Source organism: Saimiri boliviensis, chromosome 12, assembly GCF_048565385.1.
Source record: "Saimiri boliviensis isolate mSaiBol1 chromosome 12, mSaiBol1.pri, whole genome shotgun sequence".
NCBI classification, from domain to species: domain Eukaryota; kingdom Metazoa; phylum Chordata; class Mammalia; order Primates; family Cebidae; genus Saimiri; species Saimiri boliviensis.
Genome location: NC_133460.1, coordinates 47,953,645 through 47,981,014, shown reverse-complemented (window position 1 = coordinate 47,981,014; position 27,370 = coordinate 47,953,645). Strand labels below are relative to the sequence as shown.

Here is a 27,370-nt window from a genome sequence, read left to right as displayed (position 1 = left end):
ATTTCAAGAGGCAACTGTCAGTGAGAGTATTCTTGAATTATCAGGTCACGGACAGAAGAGGTTCAAAGCCCCATAGGTTTTTGTTATATCAGACAAATTTGGCTTCTACTCATGTCATACGCTTATAGAAAACAGAAAAACCAAGTATTTAAACAGCTTTTTAATGGCCCTACTTCCAAAAACCAGAAGAACACTGAAGGTATACACATTCTTGTTCTGTTTGTACAAAAATGTATCATCTACTCCTAATGTCAGTGAATACTATGCTGACATTTAATTATTTTTCTAATATATTCACTAACTTCTTGTTGGTATACAGACTTCATAATTGTTCTACAGTCCTATTTGAAACATGGACTATATAATATATGACTGGTATGAAAATAATGAAACACAATTATTATACCTAGAATAGTCTTCCTTGAATATTTTTCAAGAGAATCACAGAAAAATCTACTCAATTTTTAAAGAGAATAAAACAAGTGGATTCTTACGTACTGAAAATGCAATAATAGCTTTACTATATATCAGAAATAACCAGATAGAAGTTTGGTTTAAAGTCTGATATCTTTTTTTTTTTTTTTTTTGAGACTGAGTTTTGCTCTTGTTACCCAGGCTGGAGTGCAACGGCGCGATCTCGGCTCACTGCAACTTCCGCCTCCTGGGTTCAGGCAATTCTCCTGCCTCAGCCTCCTGAGTAGCTGGGATTACAGGCACACGCCACCATGACCAGCTAATTTTTTGTATTTTTAGTAGAGACAGGGTTTCACCATGTTGACCAGGATGGTCTCGATCTCTTGACCTCGTGATCCACCTGCCTCGGCCTCCCAAAGTGCTGGGATTATAGACGTGAGCCACTGCACCCGGCCTAAAGTCTGATATCTCAATAAAGTTGTTAGAAAACAAAAAGATGCAAAGAACATAAGAATAAAACTGTAAAAGATATAGAGAGAAGTTTATAAAAGAAAGTTCAGTTGGAAGAACATAATAGTGTTCCTAAATGAGAAAGCCAACCCTAGAAGACTAGTCACAAATCTCTCCCCCAATCTATTCAAATTTAGCTTGTTTCTAAGGTTCATATGGAAGAGTAAATGAGGCCTGGCGCGGTGGCTCACGCCTGTATTCCCAGCACTTTGAGAGGCCGAGGTGGGCGGATCACAAGGTCAAGCGATCAAAACCGTCCCAGCCAACATAGTGAAACCTCGTCTGTACTAAAATATAAAAATTAGCTGGGCATGGTGACGGGCATCTGTAGTCACAGCTACCTGGGAGGCTGAGGCAGGAAAATTGCTTGAACCCAGGAGGTGGAGGCTGCAGTGAGCCGAGATCGCGCCACTGCACTCCAGCCTGGCGCCTGGCGACAAAACAAGACTGTGTCTCAAAAAAAAAAAAAAAAAAAAAAAAAAAAGGGAAGAGTAAATGAGCATATCAGGAAAAGCTGTTTTTACAGAATTAGAGGGTACAAGTTCAGTTTTATTACATGGATATATTGGGCAGTGGTGAAGTTTCGGCTTTTAGTATACCCATTTTCAATATGGTGAACATTGTACCCAACAGGTAATTTTTCCAAGACTCAAGAAATATGTTTTTTTTTTTTTTTTAAATAAGGGAATTGCCCTTTTAAATTAAAATTTGTTCTTTTAAAATTGTTCTTTTTTAGGCTGGGCAAGGTGGCTTATGCCTGTATCCCCAGCACTTTGGAAGGCAAGGCAGGCAGATCACCTGAGGTCCGGAGTTGGAGATCAGCCTGACCAACATGGAGAAACCCTATCTAAACTAAAAATACAAAATTAGCCAGGGGTGGTGGCATATGCCTGTAATCCCAGCTACTCAGGAAACTGAGGCAGGAGAATTGCTTGAATCTGGGAGGTAGAGGTTGCAGTGAACCAAGATGATGCCATTTTACTCCAGCCTGGGAAACAAGAGCAAAACTCTGTCTCGAAAAATAAAAAATTTCTTTTTTCTTTTCTTTTTCATTTGGAGACAGTGTCTCAGTGTGTCATCTTGGCTGTAGTGCAGTGGCTTCATCGGGGCTCACTATATGCAGCCTTTAACATTATATAAAGCTCTCTGGGCTCAGGTGATCCTCCCACCTAACCTTCCCAAGTAGCAAGAACTACAAGCACATGCCACTGTGCTTGGCTACTTTTTTGTATTTTTTGTAGAGAAGAGGTCTGGCTATGTTGACCAGGTTTGTGTCAAACTCCAGGGCTCAAGCGATCTGCCCATTTCACCCTTCCAAATTGCTGGGATTACAGGAGTTATAGATGAGTGTGGTGGCTCACGCCTTTAACCCCAGCACTTTGGGAAGCTGAGGCGGGCAGATCACAAGGTCAGGAGATCAAGACCATCGTGGCTAACATGGTGAAACCCCGTTTCTACTAAAAATACAAAAAGTTAGCTGGGCAGGGTGGCACACGCCTGGTGTCCCAGCTACTCAGGAGGCTGAGGCAGGAGAATCGCTTAAACCTGGGAGGCGAAGGTTGCAGTGAGCAAAGATGGCACCACTACGCTCGAGCCTGGGCGACAGAGCAAGACTTCCATCTAAGGCCGGGTGCGGTGGCTCAAGCCTGTAATCCCAGCACTTTGGGAGGCTGAGGCAGGTGGATTACGAGGTCAAGAGATCGAGACCATCCTGGTCAACATGGTGAAACCCCATCTCTACTAAAAATACAAAACATTAGCTGGGCATGGTGGCGCAAGCCTGTAATCCCAGCTACTCAGGAGGTTGAGGCAGGAGAATTGCCTGAACCCAGGAGGCGGAGGTTGTGGTGAGCTGAGATTGCGCCATTGCACTCCAGCCTGGGTAACAAGAGCGAAACTCTGTCTCAAAAAAAAAAAGGTTATGAAGAGTGAATTTACAGTAGAAATAAAAATTATTAATAAGTGAAGACACTCAACTTTGCTAGTTACAATGCAAACTGAATTATCACTCTTAGCTTAGTATCTTGCCTCTATTTTTTAACCTACTAACAACTGGCCAGGTGCGGTAGCTCTCGCATGTACTCTCAGTTCTTTGGGAGGTTGAGGCGGGTGGATCACTTGAGGTTAGGAGTTTGAGACCAGCCTGACCAACATGGTAAAACCCTGCCTCTACTAAAAGTACAAATATTAGGGCCAGGCAAGGTGGTTCAAGCCTGTAATCCCAGCACTTTTGGAGGCCAGAGCAGGTGGATCACCTGAGGTCAGGAGTTTGAGGCCAGCCTGGCCAACACAGCAAAATCCTTTTAGTTTTAAAAAAACTAAAAATACAAAAGTTAGATGGTGACGGTGCACACCTGTAGTTCCAGCTACTGGGGAGGCTGAGGCATGAGAATCACTTGAACCACAGAGGTTGCAGTGAGCTGAAATCGTGCTGCCACACTCCAGCCAGGGTGACAATTGCAAAAGTCTGTCTCACAAATTTTTTTTTTTTTTTTTTTTTTTTTGGGAGACAGAGTTTCGCTCTTGTTACCCAGGCTGGAGTGCAATGGCGCGATCTCGGCTCACCGCAACCTCCGCCTCCTGGGTTCAGGCAATTCTCCTGCCTCAGCCTCCTGAGTAGCTGGGATTACAGGCACACGCCACCATGCCCAGCTAATGTTTTGTATTTTTAGTAGAGACGGGGTTTCACCATGTTGACCAGGATGGTCTCGCTCTCTTGACCTCGTGATCCACCGGCCTCAGCCTCCCAAAGTGCTGGGATTACAGGCTTGAGCCACCGCGCCCGGCACAAAAAAAATTTTTTTTAATTAAAAAATCCACATGACAGCCAGGTGAGGTGGCTCATGCCTGTAATCCCAGCACTTTGGGAGGCCAAGGCAGGTGGATTGCTTGAAGTCAGGAATTTGAGACCAGCCTGGCCAACAGGGTGAAACCCCATCTCTAATAAATAAATAAATACATACATACATACTTTAAAAAAGAAGGCTAAAAGAAAGGCAAAAAACAAAACCCAAGAGACTTGGTATTTTGAGACGGAGTTTCGCTCTTGTTACCCAGGCTGGAGTGCAATGGCGCGATCTCGGCTCACTGCAACCTCCGCCTCCTGGGTTCAGGCAATTCTCCTGCCTCAGCCTCCTGAGTAGCTGGGATTACAGGCACGCGCCACCATGCCCAGCTAATTTTTTGTATTTTTAGTAGAGACGGGGTTTCACCATGTTGACCAGGATGGTCTTCATCTCTTGACCTCGTGATCCACCCGCCTCGGCCTCCCAAAGTGCTGGGATTACAGGCTTGAGCCACCGCACCCAGCCAAGACTTGGTATTTTTTTAACAAAAGAAAAGAAAAGGAAAAGAAAAGAAAAAAGAGTTTTGGCTGGGTGTGGTGGCTTATGCCTGTAACCCCAAGGCATCGGGAGGTCAAGGCAGGAGGATTGCTTGAGCCCAGTAGTTAAAGACCAGCCTGGGCAATAAAATGAGATGCCGTCTCTACCAAAAACCCCAGAAAACTAATTGGTGTGGTGGTGAGTGCCAATGATTTCAGCTCCTTGGGAGGCTGAGGCAAGAGGATTGCTTGATCCTAGAAGGTCAAGGCTGCAGTGAATTGCGCTACTGTGCTTTAGCCTGGGTGACAGAACAAGCCCTGTCTCAAAACACAGAGAAAAATTTAATACCCTAACTCTTAGTTTGAGTATATCCAAACTGCTACATATCATTATCTCCACCAAGGACAGGCTAAAATTGTAATGGTTTTTAAAATTTGAAATATATGAGCAGGGCCTTGCAACCCTGCAGCCTCTTCAGGCTCAGTCCCCTCCTAAAAAAAAGAAAATTAAGGGCCGGGCGCGGTGGCTCAAGCCTGTAATCCCAGCACTTTGGGAGGCCGAGGCGGGTGGATCACGAGGTCGAGAGATCGAGACCATCCTGGTCAACGTGGTGAAACCCCGTCTCTACTAAAAAAATACAAAAAATTAGCTGGGCATGGTGGCGCATGCCTGTAGTCCCAGCTACTCAGGAGGCTGAGGCAGGAGAATTGCTTGAACCCAGGAGGCGGAGGTTGCGGTGAGCCGAGATTGTGCCATTGCACTCCAGCCTGGGTAACAAGAGCGACACTCTGTCTCAAAAAAAAAAAAAAAAAAAGATAATTAAAAATAATTTAAAAATAAGAAATTTAAAACATATCTATAAGGTGTATATAATTTTTAAATTTAAAAATTAATATTAGAAGGAGCAAGATTACATGATTTAAAAAAATTTTAAGGTTCAAAAAATTAAAAAGATCCAAGTCACAGCACCAAAAAAAAGGAAAAAAGGCTGGGGGTGGTGGCTCATGCTTGTAATCCCAGTACTTTGGGAGGCAGAGGTGTGTGGATCACCTGAGGTCAGGAGATTGAGACCATGCTGGCCAACATGGTGAAACCCTGTCTCTACTAAAAATACAAAATAAAATTTGCAAGGCGTGGTGGTAAGCGCCTGTGATCCCAGCTACCTGGGAGGCTGAGACAGTAGGATTGCTTCAACCCAGGAGGCATACATTGCATTGAGCCAAGATCCTGCCATTGCTCTCCAGCCTGGGCAACTGGAGTGAAATTCTGTTTAATAATAAAATAAAATAAAAAGTGGCCAGTAATGCCTGTAATCCCGTAACTTTGGGAAGCCAAGGTGGCAGATCACTTGAGGTCAGGAGTTCGAGATCAGCGTGGCCAACATGGTGAAACCCCATCTCCATTAAAAAACACAAAAATTAGCTGGGCATGGTGGCAGGCACCTGTGTTCCAACTTAGGAGGCTGAAGCCGGAAAATTGCTCGAACCTGGGAGACGGAGGTTACAGTGAGCCTACACTGTGCCACTGCAATCCAGCCTGTGGAACAAGAGCAAAACTCTCTCTCAACAACAACAACAAAAAAAAGTTAAATTAAATTAAAAACCGAACTAAGCTGAAGTATCCAAGCTGTAAATTATAATTTTTTAAAAATATTTTTTTTCTAAGTAAAAAATAAGTCCCTTTAACACAATCTTACTTGCGAAGTTTCAAAAGGGAATAGGGTGCTTTGTCAGTGCCACAAACGATCTGAGCAGCATAGAAATTCTAGATCAGATTCAGACCTAGGAGCAACATTCATGTCAAGTGCAGGGGGTTATCTTTCCAAAGAAAGGTCACTTTTGAGTTTATCAATAATCATGTAAGAGACAAAGTAAATTTTTCAAAACAAAATCATGGTGGCCAACCCCTACAAAAAAAAAAAAAGTAACCAGTTAACATTATTTAAAGCTATCTACGTATTACAAGAAAATGAGAATTTTACAATACAATTCAACCTTTGTAGAGGGATTAATGACTTGAGTTCATACAATGGGGTTCTGAAGTGTTGGGGATGTCTTGATCTGGCCACTGGTTACGTGGGTGTGTTCGCTTTGTACTTGATTGGGCTGTACCCTTATGGCATATAAACTTTTCTGTGGGTATATTATATTTGAATTAAAATTTCCTTGAAAAATAGACTCTATGAATGAGTAAACAAACTAACATAAAAGGGGTACTAATGGCACATTAGCAGACAATAAGCTTAAGTAAAGAAAAACAGGCGGCCGGGCGCGGTGGCTCAAGCCTGTAATCCCAGCACTTTGGGAGGCCGAGGCGGGTGGATCACGAGGTCAAGAGATCGAGACCATCCTGGTCAACATGGTGAAACCCCGTCTCTACTAAAAATACAAAAAACTAGCTGGGCGTGGTGGCGTGTGCCTGTAATCCCAGCTACTCAGGAGGCTGAGGCAGGAGAATTGCCTGAACCCAGGAGGCGGAGGTTGCAGTGAGCCGAGATCGCGCCATTGCACTCCAGCCTGGGTAACAAGAGCAAAACTCCATCTCAAAAACAAAAACAAAACAAAACAAAACAAAAAAAAGAAAAACAGGTAAGTCAGTTTAGTATTATCAATAATTAACAGTAACTTCTTGCCCACTGCCTAAATTTGATCACTGAAGAATAAAATGGCTGACTCACATTAGGAAGACATCATAGGCACCAAACAAGTAGCACCACCTTGTCTCTTTATCTTCCTGTCATGATAATATACAAAGAGGTACCGTATTGGGCAGAAATAAGCAGTAGCATGGTATAGCCCAGATATAACCAAGGCAGGTAATTAGGTAGAACCCAGGAAGCATGAACAATGACAACAAAAAAGGGAATGGTTTTGAAGATTGGATACATGTATAAATCCAAAAAGATGGTCTGAGGACTTCTGGATACTAGTTTCATCTCCAAACTTGGGTCACATCAGACAGGAGTGGTAAATAAAATGTTCACTTGCTGGGTTCGGTGGCTCATGCCTGTAATCCCAGCACTTTGGGAGGCGAAGATGCGTGAATCACCCAGATTACGCCACTGTACTCTACCCTGGGCAACAGAACAAGACTTCATCCCCCCCACCCACACACACACAAAAATTCACTTGAAGGTATTCATTACCATACCTGCTCTACTGACCAGTACACAATCCTATAGAGGGGAGCTCATCATATGGTGCCCAATGTGAAGCACTCAGTCACTGGAGCCAATGAGGCCATCCACGGTTTGACTTATTTTCCCTACTTCTGCCATTATCCCAGAAGCTCAAAAAGGGAAGTATAAAAAGAGTAACAGAAAGTCTCAAGTGATTCTCCTGCCTTGGCATCCTAAAGCTCGGGGATTACAGGTGTGAGTTACCGTGTACCTAGGTGGGAAATTCTTTTTTATTTTTATTTTTCTATTTTTTGAGACGGAGTTTTACTCTATCACTCAGGTTGGAGTGCAGTGGCATCATCTTGGCTCACTGCAACCTCTGCCTCCTCAGTTCAAGCAATTCTCCTGCCTCTGCCTCCCAAGTAGCTGGGATTACAGACTTGTACCACTACACCCAGCTGATTATTGTATTTTTAGCAAAGACAGGGTTTCACTACGTTGGCAAGGCTGGTCTCGAACTCTGAGCCTCAAGTGATCCACCTGTTCAGCCTTCCAAAGTGCTGGGATTACAGGTGTGAGTCACTGAGCCTGGCCAGCTGGGAAATTCTTAAATGTGATTTACTCACCACATGCAGCTAATTTTTAAAATACTTTTTGGTTTATTGTTTTTAATTTTCCTTTTTTTTTTTCTTTGAGACGGAGTTTCACTCTTGTTACCCAGGCTGGAGTGCAATGGCGTGATCTTGGCTCACCACAACCTCCGCCTCCTGGGTTCAGGCAATTCTCCTGCCTCAGCCTCCTGAGTAGCTGGGATTACAGGCACGCGCCACCACGCCCAGCTATTTTTTTGTATTTTTAGTAGAGACGGGGTTTCACCATGTTGACCAGGATGGTCTCAATCTCCTGACCTAGTGATCCACCCACCTCGGCCTCCCAAAGCGCTGGGATTACAGGCTTGAGCCACCGCGCCCGGCCAATTTTCCTTTAATTTGAAAATTAATTTTCAACCTAATGGAATTAGATCACTTTTTGTTTTTTTTCTTGAGGCAGGTCTCACTGTGTCACCCAGGCTGTAAGGCAATGGTACAATCTCTGTTCACTGCAACCTCCGCCTCCCGGGTTCAAGAGATTGTAAGGTGCATCTAAGAATCTACATTACCTTTTTCCTCTAAATCTATTGAAGAACAAGATAACTGGTTCCTCACAAGATCCAAAGTGACAGCAGAGAAATAAAGAGTAAAAAATGTCTGCCAAATACTAATAATTATGTCAGAGGATTAATGACTATCTGGCAAGAAAACATTTCAAGGGAAGAATAAAACAATGCTGAGAACATAGGCAAAACAACGTTAAGAACGGCTCATGCCGGGCGCAGTGGCGCGTGCCTGTAGTCCCAGCTACTCGGGAGGCTGAGGTGGGAGGATGCTTGAGCCCAGGAGTTCTGGGCTGCAGTGCGCTATGCCGATTGGGTGTCTGTACTAAGTTCGGCATCAATATGGTGACCTCCCGGGAGTGGGGGACCACCAGGTTGCCTAAGGAGGGGTAAACCGGCCCAGGTTGGAAACGGAGCAGATCAAAACTCCCGTGCTGATCAGTAGTGGGATCGCGCCTGTGAATAGTTACTGCATTCCAGCCTGGGTAACATAGCCAGACCTCGTCTCTTAAAAAAAAAAGAATGGCTCACAAAGTGGTGCTGGCCAGTTAGAATTTGCTGTTAACTTTTTGCGTGTGATCATTAAGAGAAGCAATAGATCTCTCTTCCAAGAGAAAAAGACAAGAGGGGTGGGCACGGTGGCTCATGCCTGTAATCCCAGCATTTTGAGAGGAGGTGGAGGTAGGCAGATCACTTGAGATCAGGATTTCGAGACCAGCCTGGGCAACATGGCAAAGGCTGAGGCAGGAAAATAGTTTGAACCTGGGAGGAAGAAGTTGCAGTGAGCTGAGATCACACCACTGCACTCAAGCCTGGGCAACAGAGCACGATTAAGGGGAAAAAAACAAAAGGGAGACAGACAAGAGAAACACAAATTAAAAATGAAAAAAGAGGCCGGGCGCGGTGGCTCAAGCCTGTAATCCCAGCACTTTGGGAGGCTGAGGCGGGTGGATCACGAGGTCAAGAGATCGAGACCATCCTGGTCAACATGGTGAAACCCCGTCTCTACTAAAGGTGCAAAAAATTAGCTGGGCATGGTGGCATGTGCCTGTAATCCCAGATACTCAGGAGGCTGAGGCAGGAGAATTGCCTGAACCCAGGGGGCAGAGGTTGCGGTGAGCCGAGATCGCACCATTGCACTCCAGCCTGGGTAACAAGAGCGAAACTCCGTCTCAAAAAAAAAAAAAAAGAAAAAAGAAAAAAGAAAGCAGATTAGCACAGAACTCAAATACTGTTAACGAACCTAAGCATACAAACGGATGAAATGATGCTTGATATAGATTAATGTTTTATAATAAAAACACAAAAAATTTACAGTATCCAAGGTGAAAAGTAAGTTTGGAGCAAAGCAATTCACTAGTTGCATGTGTATTCAATTTCTTAGTTCAAAATTCTTGACCTTCAGTTCCTCCCCGACCCACATACAGTCGACCCAACTGCGCTAGTGTCATTCAAAATAACCTCATAGTAAATTTCTACAAACTATGTGGCACGCAGACAGATCTAATTCTCTGTTTAAAATTGTCTTAAATTTTTTCCCACCTTCCTTCACGGACATTTTTAAATTCCAATTTTCATTCAAGCTCTACCTAAGTTCAAGTGTGGGGTGGACAACTCCAGCAGATTCCTAGCTCTAATAACTCAGTTTCCATGCCTCAGCAAATAGCTAATAATGAATACCACAGCCACACTTTATCAAGATACCAATTCAAATTATAGATACTCAACTTTCTTTTCTCTTTGTAGGCAGGACTCGTTCTGTCACTCAGGCTGGAGTGCAGTGGCCTGAGAATGCCTCACTACAACCTCCTCCTCCTCCTCGACTCAAGCCATTGTCCTGCCTGAGTCTCCCAAGGAGCTGGGATCACAGACACACACCACCACGCTCAGCTAATTTTTAAATTTTATTTTTTGTAAAGTCTCACTATGTTGCCCAGGCTGGTCTCCAACGACTGGGCTCTAGTGATCCTCCCACCTCAGCCTCCCAAAGTGTTAGGATTAACTACAGTTATACAGATAATGAGGCACTGCGCTCACCTGGGACTTTTGTTTGTTTGTTTGTTTGTTTGTTTGTTTTGAGACAGACTGTGGCTCTATTGCCCAGGCTGGAGTGTAGTGGCACAATCTGCAACCTCTGCCTCCCGGGTTCAAGCAATTCTTGTGCTTCAGCCCCTGGTTAGCTGGAACTACAGGTGCACGTGACCACGCCTGGCTAATTTTTTGTATTTTGGTAGAGACCAGGTTTCACCATGTTGTCCAGGCTGGTCTTGAACTCCTGAGCTCCCAAAGTTCTGGGATTACAGGCATGAGCCACCATGCCTAGCCCTAAAACACATTTTCTAAATAGTTGTACACAAGCTTCATATTAATTGAGTCAACACTAATTTATTAAGTGCTAATTCTAGGCTCAGTATTACAATATGCAAAAGCAGTGAACAATATGTATTTTAAATAAGATAACCTGGACAGATTGGAAAAATAAAGTTTGACTAACATTATGATTTTTCTGACATATATAATCAGTAAAGAAACCTATTTTATTTTCATACAAATGCAATAGTATGGCCGGGTGAGGTGGCTCACGTCTGTAATCCCAGCACTTCAGGAGGCCAAGGCAGACAGACCACCTGAGGCCAGAAGTTCAAGACCATCCTGACCAACATGGAGAAAACCCTCTCTCTACTAAAAATGCAAAATTAGCCAGGTGTGGTGGCACATGCCTGTAATCCTGTAATCCTAGCTACTCAGGAGGCTGAGGCGGGAGAATTGCTTGAACCCCGTAGGTATAGGTTGTGGTGAGCCAAGATCACGTCATTACACTCTAGCATAGGCAACAAGACTGAAACTCGGTCTCAGAAACAAACAAATAAAAAAATGCAATAGTATTACATGGTTTTGTTATCAAGATTACACTTTTGAATCATCATTAGTAGACAGCAAAATTTTCTTTTTTTTTTTTTTTTTTTTTTTTTTTGAGATGGAGTTTCACTCTTGCTACCCAGGCTGGAGTGCAATGGCGCGATCTCAGCTCACCACAACCTCCGCCTCCTGGGTTCAGGCAATTCTCCTGCCTCAGCCTCCTGAGTAGCTGGGATTACAGGCACGCACCGCCATGCCCAGCTAATTTTTTGTATTTTTAGTAGAGACGGGGTTTCACCATGTTGACCAGGATGGTCTTGATCTCTTGACCGTGTGATCCACCCGTCTCGGCCTCCCAAAGTGCTGGGATTACAGGCTTGAGTAACCGCGCCCAGCCTCAAAATTTTCAATATGTTGCTCAGCAGCAGTGCTTTATTTATTATTGGATTTTTTTTGCATTTGTGAAAAGAGCCAGATATACATTAGTATATACAAAGGTATTTTTCTCATTCTGAAAAGACATATTGCACAAGAGAAAATAAGATAGCAATTCAAATACACCTGCTTCATGAAAAATGCCAAATACCTCCTGTACCTAATAACCCTAAGAATTTAAATAGAATGTTGCCACTGGGGCTGGTGGCTTACACCTGTAATCCCAGGACTTTGGGAGACTGGGGCAGGCAGAGGCTTGAGTTCAAGACAAACTTGGGCAACATAGCAAAACCTCGACTCTACAAAAGAGAAGAAAAAATTAACCAGGCATGGTGTCGTGCCCATGTAGTCCTTGCTAATTGCCAGGCTAAGGTGGGTGGATCACTTGAGCCAGGGGGCTCAAGACTGTAGTAAACTATGTGATAGTGTAGTGGTCCCTAACCTTTTCAGCACCAGTGACCCATTTCATGGAAGACAATTTTTCCATGAACATGGGGCTGGGGAGACAGGTTTTGGGATGACTCAAGTGCATTACATTTATTATGCACTTTATTTCTATTATTATTACATTATAATATATAATAAATTATACAACTCACCATAATGTAGAATCAGCAGGAGCCCTGAGCTTGTTTTCCTACTAGGTGGTCCCATTGTTTTCTTATTACTAGGTGGGTGATGGGAGACAGTGACAGATCCTCAAGCATCGGATTCAGGAGAGCACAACCTACATCCCTCACATATACAGTTCACAATAGGGTTTGCAATCCTATTAGAATCTAATGCCACTGCTGATCTTACAGGAGGCAGAGCTCAGATGGTAATGCTAGCAATGGGCAGTGGCTATAAATACAGATGAAGCTTCACTTGCTCACCTGCCGCTCACCTCCTGCCGTGAGGTCAGGTTCCTACTAGTCCATGGCCCAGGGGTTAGGGATCCCCGTGTTAGTGCCCTCTAACCCGGGCAACACAGACAGACTCATCTCCAAAACAAACAAAACTTCACTAGGGAAAAATACTAAACAGAAAGTTGCTAGCAAAATATTTAAAATACAGGGTTTATATTTGCCTCGTTCTTTTTTTTTTTTTTTGAGACGGAGTTTCGCTCTTGTTACCCAGGCTGGAGTGCAATGGCGCGATCTCAGCTCTCCGCCTCCTGGGTTCAGGCAATTCTCCTGCCTCAGCCTCCTGAGTAGCTGGGATTACAGGCATGCGCCACCGTGCCCAGCTAATTTTTTGTATTTGTAGTAGAGACGGGGTTTCACCATGTTGAACAGGATGGTCTCGATCTCTTGACCTCGTGATCCACCCGCCTCGGCCTCCCAAAGTGCTGGGATTACAGGCTTGAGCCACCGCGCCCGGCTTTTTTTTTTTTTTTTTTAATTTGAGAAGGAGTTTCCCTTTTGTTGCCCAGGCTCCCAAGTAGCTGGGATTACAGGCATGTGCCACCACCCCCAGCTAATTTTTAGTAGAAATGGGGTTGTTTCACCATGTTAACCAGGATGGTCTTGAACTCCCAGCCTCAGGTGATCTGCGTGCCTCAGCCTCCCAAAATGCTGGGATTACAGGCGTGAGCCACTGCACCTGGCCTATATTTGCCTTTTTTTTTCTTTTTAAAAATATTTTCTTTCTCAAGACGGGGTTTCACCATGTTAGTCAGACTGGTCTTGAACTCCCGACCTCAGGTGATCCACCCGTCTTGGCCTCCAAAGTGCTTGGATTACAGGTGTGACCCACCACGCCCGGCTATTTGCCTTCTTAAGTTAAAAAAAAAAAAAAAAAGAACTATATACTACAATTCTTTATATCACTGTCATTAATACTATATTAGAAAAGGTTTTAAAGCCGGGCACGGTGGCTGAAGCTTGTAATCCCAGCACTTTGGGAGGCCGAGGCGGGTGGATCACGAGGTCAAGAGATCGAGACCATCCTGGTCAACATGGTGAAACCCCATCTCTACTAAAAATACTAAAAATTAGCTGGGCATGGCGGCGCGTGCTTGTAATCCCAGCTACTCAGGAGGCTGAGGCAGGAGAATTGCTTGAATCCAGGAGGCGGAGGCTGCGGTGAGCCAAGGTCGCTCCATTGCACTCCAGCCTGGGTAACAAGAGCGAAACTCCGCCTCAAAAAAAAAAAAAAGAAAGAAAAGAAAGAAAAGGTTTTAAAGACAGGAAAAAGAAATCATTTCCAATCCTACCAATAGCCTAGTTACCTTGCTCTCCTTTGGATACTCTCTGTAAGGGAAGCCAGCTGCTTCATCATGAGGACATACTCATTCCTTGCTACTTAATAAACAATTCAGAAATAGCTAACAGATACAGTTCAATAAATCCATAACAACCATCAGTGCCAGATATTGGGAACCAATTGTGTGCTTTATTTCATCAAATGTACAAGGTACTATGTATAGGCCAGACACAAAAGAACAAAACAAAATAAAACAATACTGTTTGAGAAATCTATAACTGGCAGGAGAAAGGCGGAGAGCAAGAAAATTATTACCACAAAGCCAGCATGGGAGATTTATAAGAGAATCTAGTTTATTTTATTTTTTATTTTTTTTAAAGCGATGTGGGTGGGGTCTTGCTATGTTGCTCAGGCTGGAGTGCAGTGGCTGGCTATGGATTCACAGGAGCCATGATAGTTCACTGTGACCTTCAACTACTGGCCTCAACCTCTGGAGGTGATAAAAGACACTGTAGCTTCCTCCTTGCTCTCTTTCCATTCACTCACTCTAGGGGAAACCAAGCTGCTGTGTTATGAAAACATTTAAGATGAGGAAGAACTGAGGCCTCCAGCCAACAGCCATCAAAGAAGGAAGGCCTCCTGCAAGTGAGCTTGGAAGTGGGTCCTGCAGCTGTACCACCCTTCCCCAGTCAAGTTATTTCAGATGATTGCATCCTCATAGGAGCCTATGCCAGAAGCACTGCTTGGTTTCCTAACTCACTAAAACTGCGGGAGAGAACACCTGTTTGTTATTCAAAGATGCTGAACAGCTACAGATAACGAATACAGGTCTTATCAGTTAGTTCCTTAAATATTATTTATAAAACATAAACCAGGTAACACATCTCTGTCTAAAATACTTCAAAGCCTTCATGTTACTCCTGGGCTAAAACCGCAGCTCCTCACTATGGCCTACAAAATCATTCACCTTTTTACCCCCACCTGGTTCAATTAACTATCTTCTTAATTTCAAATAATTCTGCTTTCTTAACCCAAGACCTTTTTTCTTGCTGTTTTCTCTGCTTAGGAATTCTACTCCCTGCTTATCCTCTGCATACTTAGTTCCTTTTTGTCACTCCTTTCTCAGCTCAAATGTTCCCTTCCTCAAAAGGCATTCCCTGATAATGGAGTCTCACTGTGGACAGGCTCACTTTTGTCATGCAGTGGCATGATGGGGGCTCACTGCAACCTTTGCCTCCTGGGTTAAAGGAATTCTCCCGCCTCAGCCTCCCTAGTAGCTGGGACTACAGGCACCTGTCACCACCCCTGGCTAATTTTTGCATTTTTAGTAGAGACCTCACACACACACACACAAACACACACACACACACACACAAACACACACACACAAATAAAATAAATGAATAAATAAAATAAAGGTCACTCTAGCTATTGAAAATGTGTAAGTATCAGCTCTGGATAACAAGCTTCAAAACAATCTATAAATAGGAAACACTTACCCACTTAGCAATTGGACACCCATGAGAGCTTTTCCCTTCTTTGCCGGTGTACACTACTATTTCTATCCTTATTGCATTTCCTTTTTCACCATACCTGAGTATAAAACACAGTGAAGGGAATGTACTAATTAATTACAATATGTATTTGAAGGCTTCAGCTTTGAACATGTTAATGTGTTTAAGATCTAGATGTACAGAAGTTCAGAAATCAAACACTCCTCATGATTTCCTTTTGTTAAACATTTGCTTTTGTGTGGCAGGTATTTTAATTTGTTATCCAGTCCTACTCACTTATCCTTAAAGATCACTCTTTAAAAACAGGCTGACTGCAAGACAAGCAATGGGGATGTAGGGTATGCAGTGTCAAGGGTGGTAATTTGACCTATTTCGACCATTATACAATAATATAAAAAGTCCTGAGTTTATCAAAGACAATTAGCCTTGCTTTGTGGCTGCTCTTTTATATGCCCAACAGCTTCTATGATGGGTGACTCAGGAGGGACACCAGGACACCCCTCCTTTGTTGGGCCCTAAGAAACATCCAACTCATACTCCTGAACATTTTTCAATCACGTCATTTGTTCCCACAGATGATTTATCTGCATTGAGTCAGATCCACAGTAAGAATGATTTTAACAGGGAAGCGTATTTCCTCACCTATTCTCCATGATTTCCCTGACAGCAGCAACACTTGGTCCTGCCCCAAGGTGTGTATAATATGGGCCTTTGTCTTTTTGTATTACACGATCTGTGGAAGGAATAAGATTATTAGACCCAAAGCTTTACAGAATTGCATAGGGGACAGGAGAAGCTATTTTTATATTTTTTGTTCCCCCTCAATTCAGAACCATGAATCTTGACAAGGTTTTGGTAAGCTTTGATAATTAATGTCAAGGACAACAGGCCATGGAATTTAGCTTTTAATGTTCCTTTCTTCCTGCCCCTAACGAATTCTTTCTTCCTCTGAAAATCAGGGGAGAAAAAACTATTTTAAGATGTGGGTCATATTTATACTCCTATCTCTTGCTTAAAAAAAACTATTAATTGAGGTATAATTTAAAAGTTATCCAAGAGCAATAAATCTTAAAGGTTGGCCTCACAATCCTATTAAAATTGAGCAGAGCAATTTCACTGCAGACAACTTATTCTATTATACAATTATCAGAAAGAGAGCAAAACACTCTTAACATCTGTCAATAACATGTAGTTTAAATAAATCATGGGTTGTTTATGTAGTGAAATGCAATAAATCTACTGAAACAGCATTTATAAAACGTTTAAAAATCAACAATATAATTACATTTAAAAACCAAGTTGAAAAATTGTTTTAAATTTTTGTAAAAATGGAAACAAAACTAAAATCAATAATCTTTTACGTAGAAAATTATAACAAAAGTTTTATCTTCAGAGAATGAGAGTATGGGAAGATGTCTGTGTCATATTTCTGCACCACTTGAATTTTTTATGAAGATTTAATTTTGTGTTTCTTTAAAAATGCCTTTCCTTTTTTTTTTTTTTTCTCTCTCTGAGATGGAGTCTTGCTCTGTAGCCCAAGTTGGAGTAAAGTGGCATGATCTCAGCTCCCTGCAACCTCTGCCTCCTGGGTCCCAGTTCAAGCAACTCTCCTGCCTCAGCCTCGTGAGTAGCTGAGATTATAGGCACATGCCACCATGCCCAGCTAATTTTTACCACGGCACACTACTGTCTCTATTCTTATTCCATTTATTTTTGACTTTACCTGAGTATAAAACACAGTGAAGGGAATGTACTAATTAATTTTTTAGTATTTTTAGTACAGACAGAGTTTCACCAGGTTGGCCAGATTGGTCTTGAACGCCTGACCTCGTGATCCACCCACCTCGGCCTCCCAAAGTGCGAGTATTATAATCCTGAGCCACAGCGCCCAGTCTAAAAATACTATTTTTAACTTGGACCCTTAGACTCATGTGTAACATGAATTACCGGGGAATTTCTGCATTTCATGAATTTCTGGCCATGGTATACCTACATCAAAAAGTCATTTTGATTAGATGTCAAATAGTAGCAGAATTACTTCTGTAGCTTGTTTTTAATTTTTTTTTTTTTTTTTTTTTTTTTTTTTGAGACAGAGTTTTGCTCTTGTTGTTCGGGCTAGAAAGCAGTGACACCACCTTGACTCACTGAAACCTTTGCCTCCAGGGTTCAAGTGATTCTCCTGTCTTAGCCTCCCAAGTTGCTGGGATTACAGGCATGTGCCACCACATTGGCTAATTTTGTACTTTTAGTAGAGACGGGGTTTCACCATGTTGGCCAGGCTGGTCTGGAACTCCTGACCTCAGGTGATCTGCCCGCCTCAGCTTCCATTACAGGTGTGAGTCACCAAGCCTGGCCTACTTCTGTGGCTTCTTAAGAAATATACACTTGAGAGATTTTATCTTATTCTTGGTGATCCCAGTGATTTTGAACCCAGGGAATGTTGCCGCTAAAGAGACTCTTGGAAATACCTGGAGACATTTTTGGTGTGACAATTCAGCAGTTATGTGTGTGCACTACTACTGGCATCTAGTGGATAGAGGTTAGGGGTGCTGCTCCCATAATGCACAAGACAGCTCCTCACAACAAAGAATTATGAAGGATAAAATACCAGTCGTGCTCAATTTGAAGAATCCTAATCTAGTGATGAATTACTCTATTTTGCTCGAACATAATTCTGCCATGGAAATTCTTTCCCTTAAATATGATAGTACTACTTGGGATGATTCGGTAAAAGTGACTAGGTAGGTCACTTTTATTTTCTCTGTCTTTAAGTGCTGTTTTCTACACAATGAGCACAATAAATTCACATGTAAGATTTACTAAAGACATGTTAGTGACAGTAAATAAAACAGCTAAGTCCATTGCAGGTACTTATTTAACTTTGAATGCCTGGCTATCTATTCCTAAATGCTGACTAGTTATTTTGCATAAGGAAAGGGTCTTCAAACTAGAAAATCATCCTTTTAGAACCATGCACACAGAAAAAGTAGCCTAGCTCAGGTATATAAACATTAATGGCACGTATTTGTTGAACTAGAGGCCTTATTTCCATTTGTAAGGATATTCACAAAAGTGTTCTGCCTTTCATAGTTCAGATTTATTAAGCAACATTGTGTAAGTTATAAGGATAGGCTCTGGGGTTGAAGACTGCTGTCTCTAAGTCTCAGTTCAGTTACCGGATAGTTATGAAAGTCTCTGTGCTTCAGCTTCTGTTATTTGCATAACAGAAATAATAAGCCCTCCAACTCTGAAGAGCTACTGTGAACATAACAAGTCAAGGGCAAGGCACAGTATCAAACTGGTATTAAGAACTCCAGAATGGAAGCCAGTATCAGGATTATATACTTCTCTCTTTAATTCAAGAATCTTATTCTTCCAATTCAACTCCACTCAGACAACATTGTCACTCTTTCCAAACTGTGAGATTCTTCTCACAGGAGCCTATCCTTGATGACTGGCACATCGTGGTTTGTTCAAAACTGTGTTAGCTGGGGTGGTGGCTCACGTCTGGAACCCCAGCACATGAGGAAGCCGAGGCGCAAGGATCATTGAGACCAAGAGTTTGAGACTAGTCTGGGTAACAAAGTGAGACCCCATATCCACAAACAAAATAAACCAAAATGAAAACCTAAAAAACACTGTGTACTGAATGATGAGCAGAAAAATGGAAGGATATTATTTATGAACAAGTGTACTTTGGAAAAACAAGAATCAAATATTATCATCACAATACACTATTTTTTCTTTCTTTTTTTTTTTTTTTTGAGACAGAGTGTCACTCTGTCGTCCAGGCTGGAGTGCAGTGGCACAGTCTTGGCTCACTGCAACCTCCGCCTCCCAGGTTCAAGCCATTCTCCTGCCTCAGCCCCCTGAGCAACTGGGATTATAGGCGCCCACCACCGCACCTGGCAATTTTTTTATTTTTAGTAGAGACGGCATTTCACCATGTTGGCCAGGCTGGTTTCAAACTCCTGACCTCAGGTGATCCACCCACCTCGGCCTCCCAAAGTGCTGGGATTACAGGCATGAGCCACTGCACCCAGCTACACTACACTATTTTTTCTATCGGCATGATATACTTATTCTTCCTAACAATTCATCCTGGAATGTAATACTGAACCACCTACTTCCAATATCTCTGTGCCTCAGTATAACAAAGATTTATGAAGGCAAATACTGAGTCTTTATGATTTGGAGACATATTTTAAATAAGACTTTCAATAACTAAACCTATTTGGATGAAGTTCAAAACAGATTTTTTTTTTACAAAATTTATTCTATCACACTTGTATAATGATAGAATAATGGGGCTTCAAGCAGCCTAATGAATCTTAACGACACAATCTATTTAATTTCTCTATTTTTTTATAGCGATATTAGAATTGACAGGTTTCTTAGAAGAGGGCTTACCTGATATTTGACCATAGACAGTAACTAATCAGTACAGCATTCAAATTAAGCTTTCACATGTTTCAAACAGAGAAAATTTCTCATAAGATCTACCCAAGAATCTTTATCCCCAGTAAGATTTTCTCAGGGCTTTTAACACACTAAATAAAACTAAATGTTTCAGAATTTTCTCTTTCAATGACTCCTAAGGCGCAAAATTGTATAAATACATTGGTTAGGGATCAGTCCATGAGTCAGGTATTAGCACATGTCTCATGTTAGCCCACTGGTTAGTCTTTGATTTTTTAAAATAGGAAATCAGTATTTATCAGACAAATTTGTTAAAGATGTTGAAACTCAGCTGGGCTCAGTGGCTCACCCCTGTAATCCCAGCACTTTGGGAGGCTGAGATGGGTGGATCACCTGAGGTCAGGAGTTCAAGACCAGCCTCACCAACATGGTGAAACCCTGTCTCTACTAAAAATAGAAAAATTAGCTGGGCATGGTGGCGCATGCCCATAATCCCAGCCACTCAAGAAACTGAGGAAGGAGAGTTGCTTGAATTGGGAGACAGAGGTTGCAGTGAGCTGAGATCACACCACCATACTCCAGCCTTGTGACAGAGTGAGACTCCATCTCAAAAACAAAACAAAGTTAAAACTCAAAAAGGCTTATGAATTCAAGTGTTCAAGATTATGGAATTTATTTATACATAGATATATTTTGTATTGCAGAGAAATGGAAAGATATTATTTCAGAATATCAACTGCTCTTTGGAAAAAGAAGACAGTAATGGATAGAACACAAAAGCACTGGATACTGAAAAAGACATAAATCAGCTTCAGTTCTAGAGTAGGACAGCAACTGCCACCGAAATATTTTATAACTGTTAAATTGTACATATGTTTTACATTCTCCACATGTATCTTCTATCTCACACACACAAAAATATAATGCAAGGATTGTAGTTTGACTTTTTTTTAATATAGGAAGAATAAACAAACTGTAATAAACTATTAAGGTGATTCTTTTTTTTTTTTTTTTTTTTTTTTTGAGATAGGGTCTTGCTCTGTTGCCCAATCTGGAGGGCAGTAGTATAATCTCAGCTCATTGTAACCTCCACCTTCCAGGTTCAAGCAATTCTCCTGCCTCAGCCACCCGAGTAGCTGGTATTATAGGTGTGTACCACCAAGCCCAACTAAATTTTTTTATTTTAATTAAAATTTTTTTTTTTTTTTTTTTTTTTAAAAGATGAGGCTTCACCATGATGGCCAGGCTGGTCTTAAACTCCTGACTCAGGTGATCCACTGACTTCGGCCTCCTAAAGCACTAGGATTACAGGCGTGAGCCAGCACACCTGGCCAATTTTTTTTTTTTTTGGAGACAGAGTCTCGCTCTATCACCAGGCTGGAGTGCAGTGGCTCAATCTCGGCTCACTGCAATCTTCACCTCCCGGGCTCAAGTGATTCTCCTTCCTTAGTCTCCAGGGTAGCTAGGACTACAGGCACATGCCACCATGCCCAGCTAATTTTTTTTTTTTTTTTTTTGAGATGGAGTTTCGCTCTTGTTACCTAGGCTGGAGTGCAATGGCGTGATCTTGGCTCACCGCAACCTCCGCCTCCTGGGTTCAGGCAATTCTCCTGCCTCAGCCTCCTGAGTAGCTGGGATTACAGGCACGCACCACCATGCCCAGCTAATTTTTTGTATTTTTAGTAGAGATGGGGTTTCACCATGTTGGCCAGGATGGTTTTGATCTCTTGACCTTGTGATCCATCCACCTCGGCCTCCCAAAGTGCTGGGATTACAGGCGTGAGCCACTGTAACTGGCCTCTAATTTTTTAATTTTAAGTAGATATGGGGTTTCACCATATTGGCCAGGCTGGTATAGAACTCTTAACCTCAAGTGACCCATCTGACTTGGCCTCCCAAAGTGTTGGGATTACAGGCAAGAGCCAACACACCTGGCCTAGGAAATTCATTCTTATGCTATGCCAAATAAATTGAGACATTCAACTTTGAGAGAAATCTGCATATTTTGAGGTTTATCTTTGTTTTTGCAAACTATGAGTTGAGTTTTCCATTCTTGTGAGCAGAACCAAAATGTCCCACAGACAAATGGTTATAGATTTATTTAATCCATCTTAGAATAAGAATGGGGAAAAATATCACACAAAAAGATGTATCAGAATTTGCCTCAGTCATGACTGAGGTAATTTGTGTAGTTGGAATAAGAACACATCCACACAAGTACTCACCAAGGCAGTTGCAGGTGGGCAGTTCAGAATCTTTAGTTATGGACACTAGGTTTTTTGTAGGATTAGTAAAGAAGTTCATAGCATAATCACTGAAATTTTTCTGTGCACTGTCCACCGTGGAAAACTCTGATGTTCCAACAGTGGATGAAGAGACTTCCTCTTCACTTTTGGTAGAAACCACTGTCATTCCACCTGAACACACGACATTTACATTCCTGAGAGTTAGTGCTGACTCCGGTAAGGGTGTTTCATGAGAAATACCAGGCGATGTTAGCAGTCTCTGATGCATGAGTTGCTCCTTAACAACCTGTTGAAACGGTATTTGGTCATCGGTAGCCGTCATGTTAGCACACTGGTTAGGTGGAGAGGAGGGCTGGGTCAAAGGATGGGCTTTCTGATTGGCATCCGCTGTTAACTGTACCTGAGAGCTATAAGCTTTATCAGTGAATGCCTTCCCGTTGGATTCCGTTTTAAGATGAAATAAGCTGAGTGAATCCAATGGTTCAACCTTCATCTTTTCCTCTACTGCTTCAGGATACCTCTGTAATTTTATCTGAGTGAGTGGAGGAAATATTGTTTTGGGTTGTATAATGGACCTTGTTTGAGCCAGTGGTTTCCATATTTTGGTTGAGGAAGAAATTTTCCCAAATACGGTAGGAAAATCATGTGAACAAAATTGCCCAAATTTTTGAAATTTCGATGCAATCCAAATGTCACATACTGTGCCATAGGCATAGGACAATGTTTCCCACTGCTGCGGATCATTTTCTTGATAACTTACAACAGTGGGCTTCTTTTTCCGCCGATCTCTTGATGGGGTGGATTTTGTCTTTTTCTGGGTTGTGTTCTTTTGCTTTGTTAATGATGCACCATGATTATTTTGTACACTTGAAGGTGGTTTCTGTTGTAGTGTGCCCTTCTCTTGATTGTATTTTTGCTGTATATTACATGCAACAAGGCTTGTGGGTGTACTTTCAACTTTTTTGTCCTCTGGTTTTATATAATTGAACTTAATTATTGAAGCCAGTTGTGTCAACTGTGTTGCAACATCTTCCTCAATTTGGGTGTGGGCTGCATCCTGACATGATAGATCATCTGAGTCCAAATTTTTACTGCTGTCCAGGAACTGGTTACAATATCCAACTTCATTATTTCTTGGTGGCAACTGAGGCAAATTATTGGAACAATTGTCAAGAGCAATTATCCCTTGAGTAACACTTTTATTCGTGTCAGTCTTGGATGAATTTGATTTTGGTACAAAAAGAGATAATGAATTTGTGACTTTTGAATATTCATGTGACTTCGTGGATGCTGGGTTAGTAGCTGAACTGATATGTGAGCTGGAAAGAGTTGTAGTTTGCCCATTGAAAACCACCGTGCTGGATGAATTTTGTTTTCCCAAAGATATACAGTGATGAAGATTTGGTGACTCTCCTTGTAAGTTTGGGTCTTGAAGGTCTTTTCTTACAGAGTAGAGAATAGCTTTGCAGCTATTAAGCAAACTGGCTGTTCTCTGCTCTGATTCTTCCTCCTTCTCTGACTTTGATGGGGAGGAATTCTCCGATGGGGCTTCTGAGAGTTGAGTCAGGGCCTCTATGGCTACCACTTGCTCCAATGTTAATCTCCTATCTTTCATTAACGACAAGAGACTTGGTTGAACTGGAGATCCATCTTTTGGTTCTTTACTTTGTATATTCTCAGGAGTTTTTGGTTGATCACCTTCATTGTGTATGCTAGCATGATGATTTATGTTGGAGTGCGAAGAATGTGGAATGGAATTGCAGTTAAAGCCAGGCTGCTGGAATACTAAAACATTACTTCTCCCCTTGAAATGATCACAACTCATATCAGTAGCAACGGAGCTCACAGCGTTGTTATGGTTTGCAGTGTCTTTTAGGAATTTACATGAATTGTTTTCCAATGTCTTGCTGAATGATTCAATATTGAATTTTTTAAATGACACATTTGGTTCAGTGGGTAAATAGTGCACATGTTTAATGCCATTTCTTATGGTTTGTACAAACAATTTTGGAGGTTTGGTTCGTTTCTTGTCAACTTCAGAGTTGTTCGATTTTTCAGGTTCTGGGACATTGGCACTAAAATCTTTGACGTGATCAGTTAAATGTGATTTCTTGTTTTGTGTCCACTTCTCCACCTCGATGCCTGTCATGTTTTCTTCATTTTTAGTTACATTTTCAACAGGATGTGGGTTCAATTCCGATTTTTGTTCTTCCCCATGACCATATTTACTGTAGTCCATGGATTCTGACTTGGGGCCATTTACTGGTTTGTTAACAAAATCTGCCTGCAAAATACAGAAATTACTCGTGTCATCTACTTAAATATCTGAATAACAGCTATAAGAAGATTAAATTTTAATAGCAACTAAATGTAAAGCCCCTGTGGATACAACCCAAAATATTATTTTCGCTTTTTACACATTCAGTAAAGGTATAAAATAACAAAAGGGCATAATATGCAAAAAAGTAAAGAGAACTAGGCTGGATGTGGTGGCTCACACCTGTAATCCCAGCATTTTGGGAGGCCAAGACAGGAGGATCGCTTGAGCCCAGGAGTTCGAGACCAGCCTGGGCAATACGGTGAAACCCAGTCTCTATCAAAAATACAAAAAAAAAAAAAAAAAATTAGTCAGGCATGGTGATGCACACCTGTGGTCCCAGCTACTCGGGAGGCCGAGGCAGAAGAATCCCTTGAACCAGGGATGTAGAGGTTGCAGTGAGCTGAGATTGCAACACTGCTCTCCAGCCTGGGCAACAGAGTGAGACTCTGTCTCAAAAACAAAACCCAAGCTGGTCTCTAACTTGTGGGCTCCAGCAATCCACTTACCTTGGCCTCCAAGTAAAAATTTAAATTACTTTGATAGTGTTCATTAGGCAATATCTATTTTATTTATGTATTTATTATTTTTATTTTATTTTACTTTATTTTATTTTTGACACAGAGTCTCACTCCATCACCAGGTGCCAGGCTGGAGTACAGTGGTGTGACCTCGGCTCACTGCAACCTCTGTCTCCCGGGTTCAAGCAATTCTCCTGCCTCAACCTCCCGAGTAACTAGGACTACAGGCGTGTGCCATCACGCCCAGCTAATTTTTTTGTATTCTTAGTAGACGTGGGGTTTCACCATGTTGGCCAGGATGGTCTTGATCTCTTGATGTCATGATCCGCCCGCCTTGCCTTCCCAAAGTGCTGGGATTACAGGGATGAGCCACTGTGCCCGGCCATATTTATTTATTTATTTTTATTTTTAAAATCAATTTATGTTTTTTCAGGCAGGGTCTTGCTCTGTCACCCAGGCTGGAGTGCAACGGCACGATCTCAGCTGACTGCAACCTCCATGTTTCCAGTTCAATCAATTCTCCTGCCTCAGCCTCCTGAGTAGCTGGGACTACAGGCATGTGTCACCACGCGCAGCTAATTTTTATATTTTTAGTACAGACGGGGTTTCACCACGTTGGCCAAACTGGTCTCAAGCTCCTGGCCTCAGCTGATCTTCCCGCTTCAGGCTCCCAAAGTGCTGGGATTACAGGTGTGAGCCCCCATGCCCAGCCATACCTATTATTTTGATACAAACTGTTTTCAAATAGAATATACACATATAAATGCATATACAAATCATAAGTATATAACTTGTTAAATTTTCACAAGATGAGCTGTTAGGTATACTTGTAGTCCATTCTCATTTTATAGTAAGTTCACAGATTACATCTATGACAATGTAATCATTTTTTCTGCTACACATGGACATTGGGCTATTCTTAGTGTGTGGCTATTTAAAATAACTGCTGTAACATTCTAATGGTTACATATACACTGGCTGGTGTGAAAGTGCTAAATGACAGCCCCTGTGTGTATCTTACACCTGTGTATATGTTCAGCTTTAGTAGACAGGCCAAATAATTTCTAAAGGTATTATTAATATACACTCCAACGACTGTGATAGTTCCAATTATATCACATTCTCATTAATAATTAGGATTTTCTGACGTTCCACTTTAGTGGAGAGGAGTATAGCTCAAATTTCTCTTTTTCTTTTTCTTTTGGAGACAGGGTCTCACTCTGTCACCCAAGATAGAGTGCAGTGCGATAATCACGGTTCACTGCAGCTTCAAATTCCCAGGCTTAAGTGATTCTCCCAGCTAAGGCTCCAGAGTAGCTGGGACCACAGGCACAAACCACCATGCCTGGCTAATATTTTTGTATTTGTTGCAGAGACAGGGCTTCACCATGTTGCCCAGGTTGGTCTCAAAATTCCTGGATTCAAGTGGTCTGCCCACCTTAACCTCCCAAAGCGCTGGGATTACAGGCATGAGCCACTGCACCCAAACTAATGTTTCGTATTGAGAGAAATTTACATGATATGAAATCCATCACTTGACAGTTGAAAAGTATAGGCCGGGCATGGTGGCTCAAGCCTGTAATCCCAGCACTTTGGGAGGCCAAGGCGGGTGGATCACGAGGTCAAGAGATCGAGACCAACCTGGTCAACATGGTGAAACCCCGTCTCTACTAAAAATACAAAAAATTAGCTGGGCATGGTGGCGCGTGCCTGTAATCCCAGCTACTCAGGAGGCTGAGGCAGGAGAATTGCCTGAACCCAGGAGGCGGAGGTTGCGGTGAGCCGAGATCACCCCATTGCACTCCAGCCTGGGTAACAAGAGTGAAACTCCGCCTCAAAAAAAAAAAAAAAGAAAAGAAAAGAAAAGTATACAATTGAGCTAGGCCCAGTGGCTCACACATGTAATCCCAAGCATTTTGGGAGGCCAAGGTAGGCAGGTCACCTGAGGCAGAAGAATCGCTGGAACCTAGGAGGCGGAGGTTGCAGTGAGTCAAGATCATGCCACTGGACTCTAGCCTCGGTGACAGAGTGACATTCCATTTCAAAAAAAAAAGAAAAAGACAAAAATTAGCTGAGCGAGGTGGCACATGCCTGTAATCCTGACTACTCGGAAGGCTAAAGCCTGAGAATTGCTTGAACCTGGCTGGGAGGAGGAGGTAGCCAAGATAGCACCACTGCACTCCAGCCTGGGTGACAGAGCAAGCCTCCATCTTTAAAAAAAAAAAAAAAAAAAAAGTAAGGAGTGTTTAACACTAAGAAATAGGATTGCAGAAAGGGAGTCTTATTTTTTGACTTGATGCAGATGTGCATATCCAAAACCACTGAGACTTCAGTGTATGTATTCATCTATAGGA

The 27,370-nt window shown here is 42.2% G+C and overlaps 1 protein-coding gene across 12 annotated transcripts in view; it reads right to left on the bottom strand.

Annotated features, from left to right (window-relative positions):
• The window catches only part of TET1 (tet methylcytosine dioxygenase 1), a 167,094-nt gene that overhangs the window by 43,327 nt on the left and 96,397 nt on the right, over positions 1 to 27,370 (bottom strand). For all 12 annotated transcript variants that reach the window (XM_074382324.1, XM_039478295.2, XM_074382325.1 and 9 more), the window contains 3 exons: positions 22,158 to 24,462; positions 16,156 to 16,246; positions 15,499 to 15,592 (listed from right to left, as the gene is read on the bottom strand). In XM_074382324.1, coding sequence (XP_074238425.1) covers positions 15,499 to 15,592; positions 16,156 to 16,246; positions 22,158 to 24,462 — 2,490 coding nt within the window. The remainder of the gene's footprint in view (positions 1 to 15,498; positions 15,593 to 16,155; positions 16,247 to 22,157; positions 24,463 to 27,370) is intronic.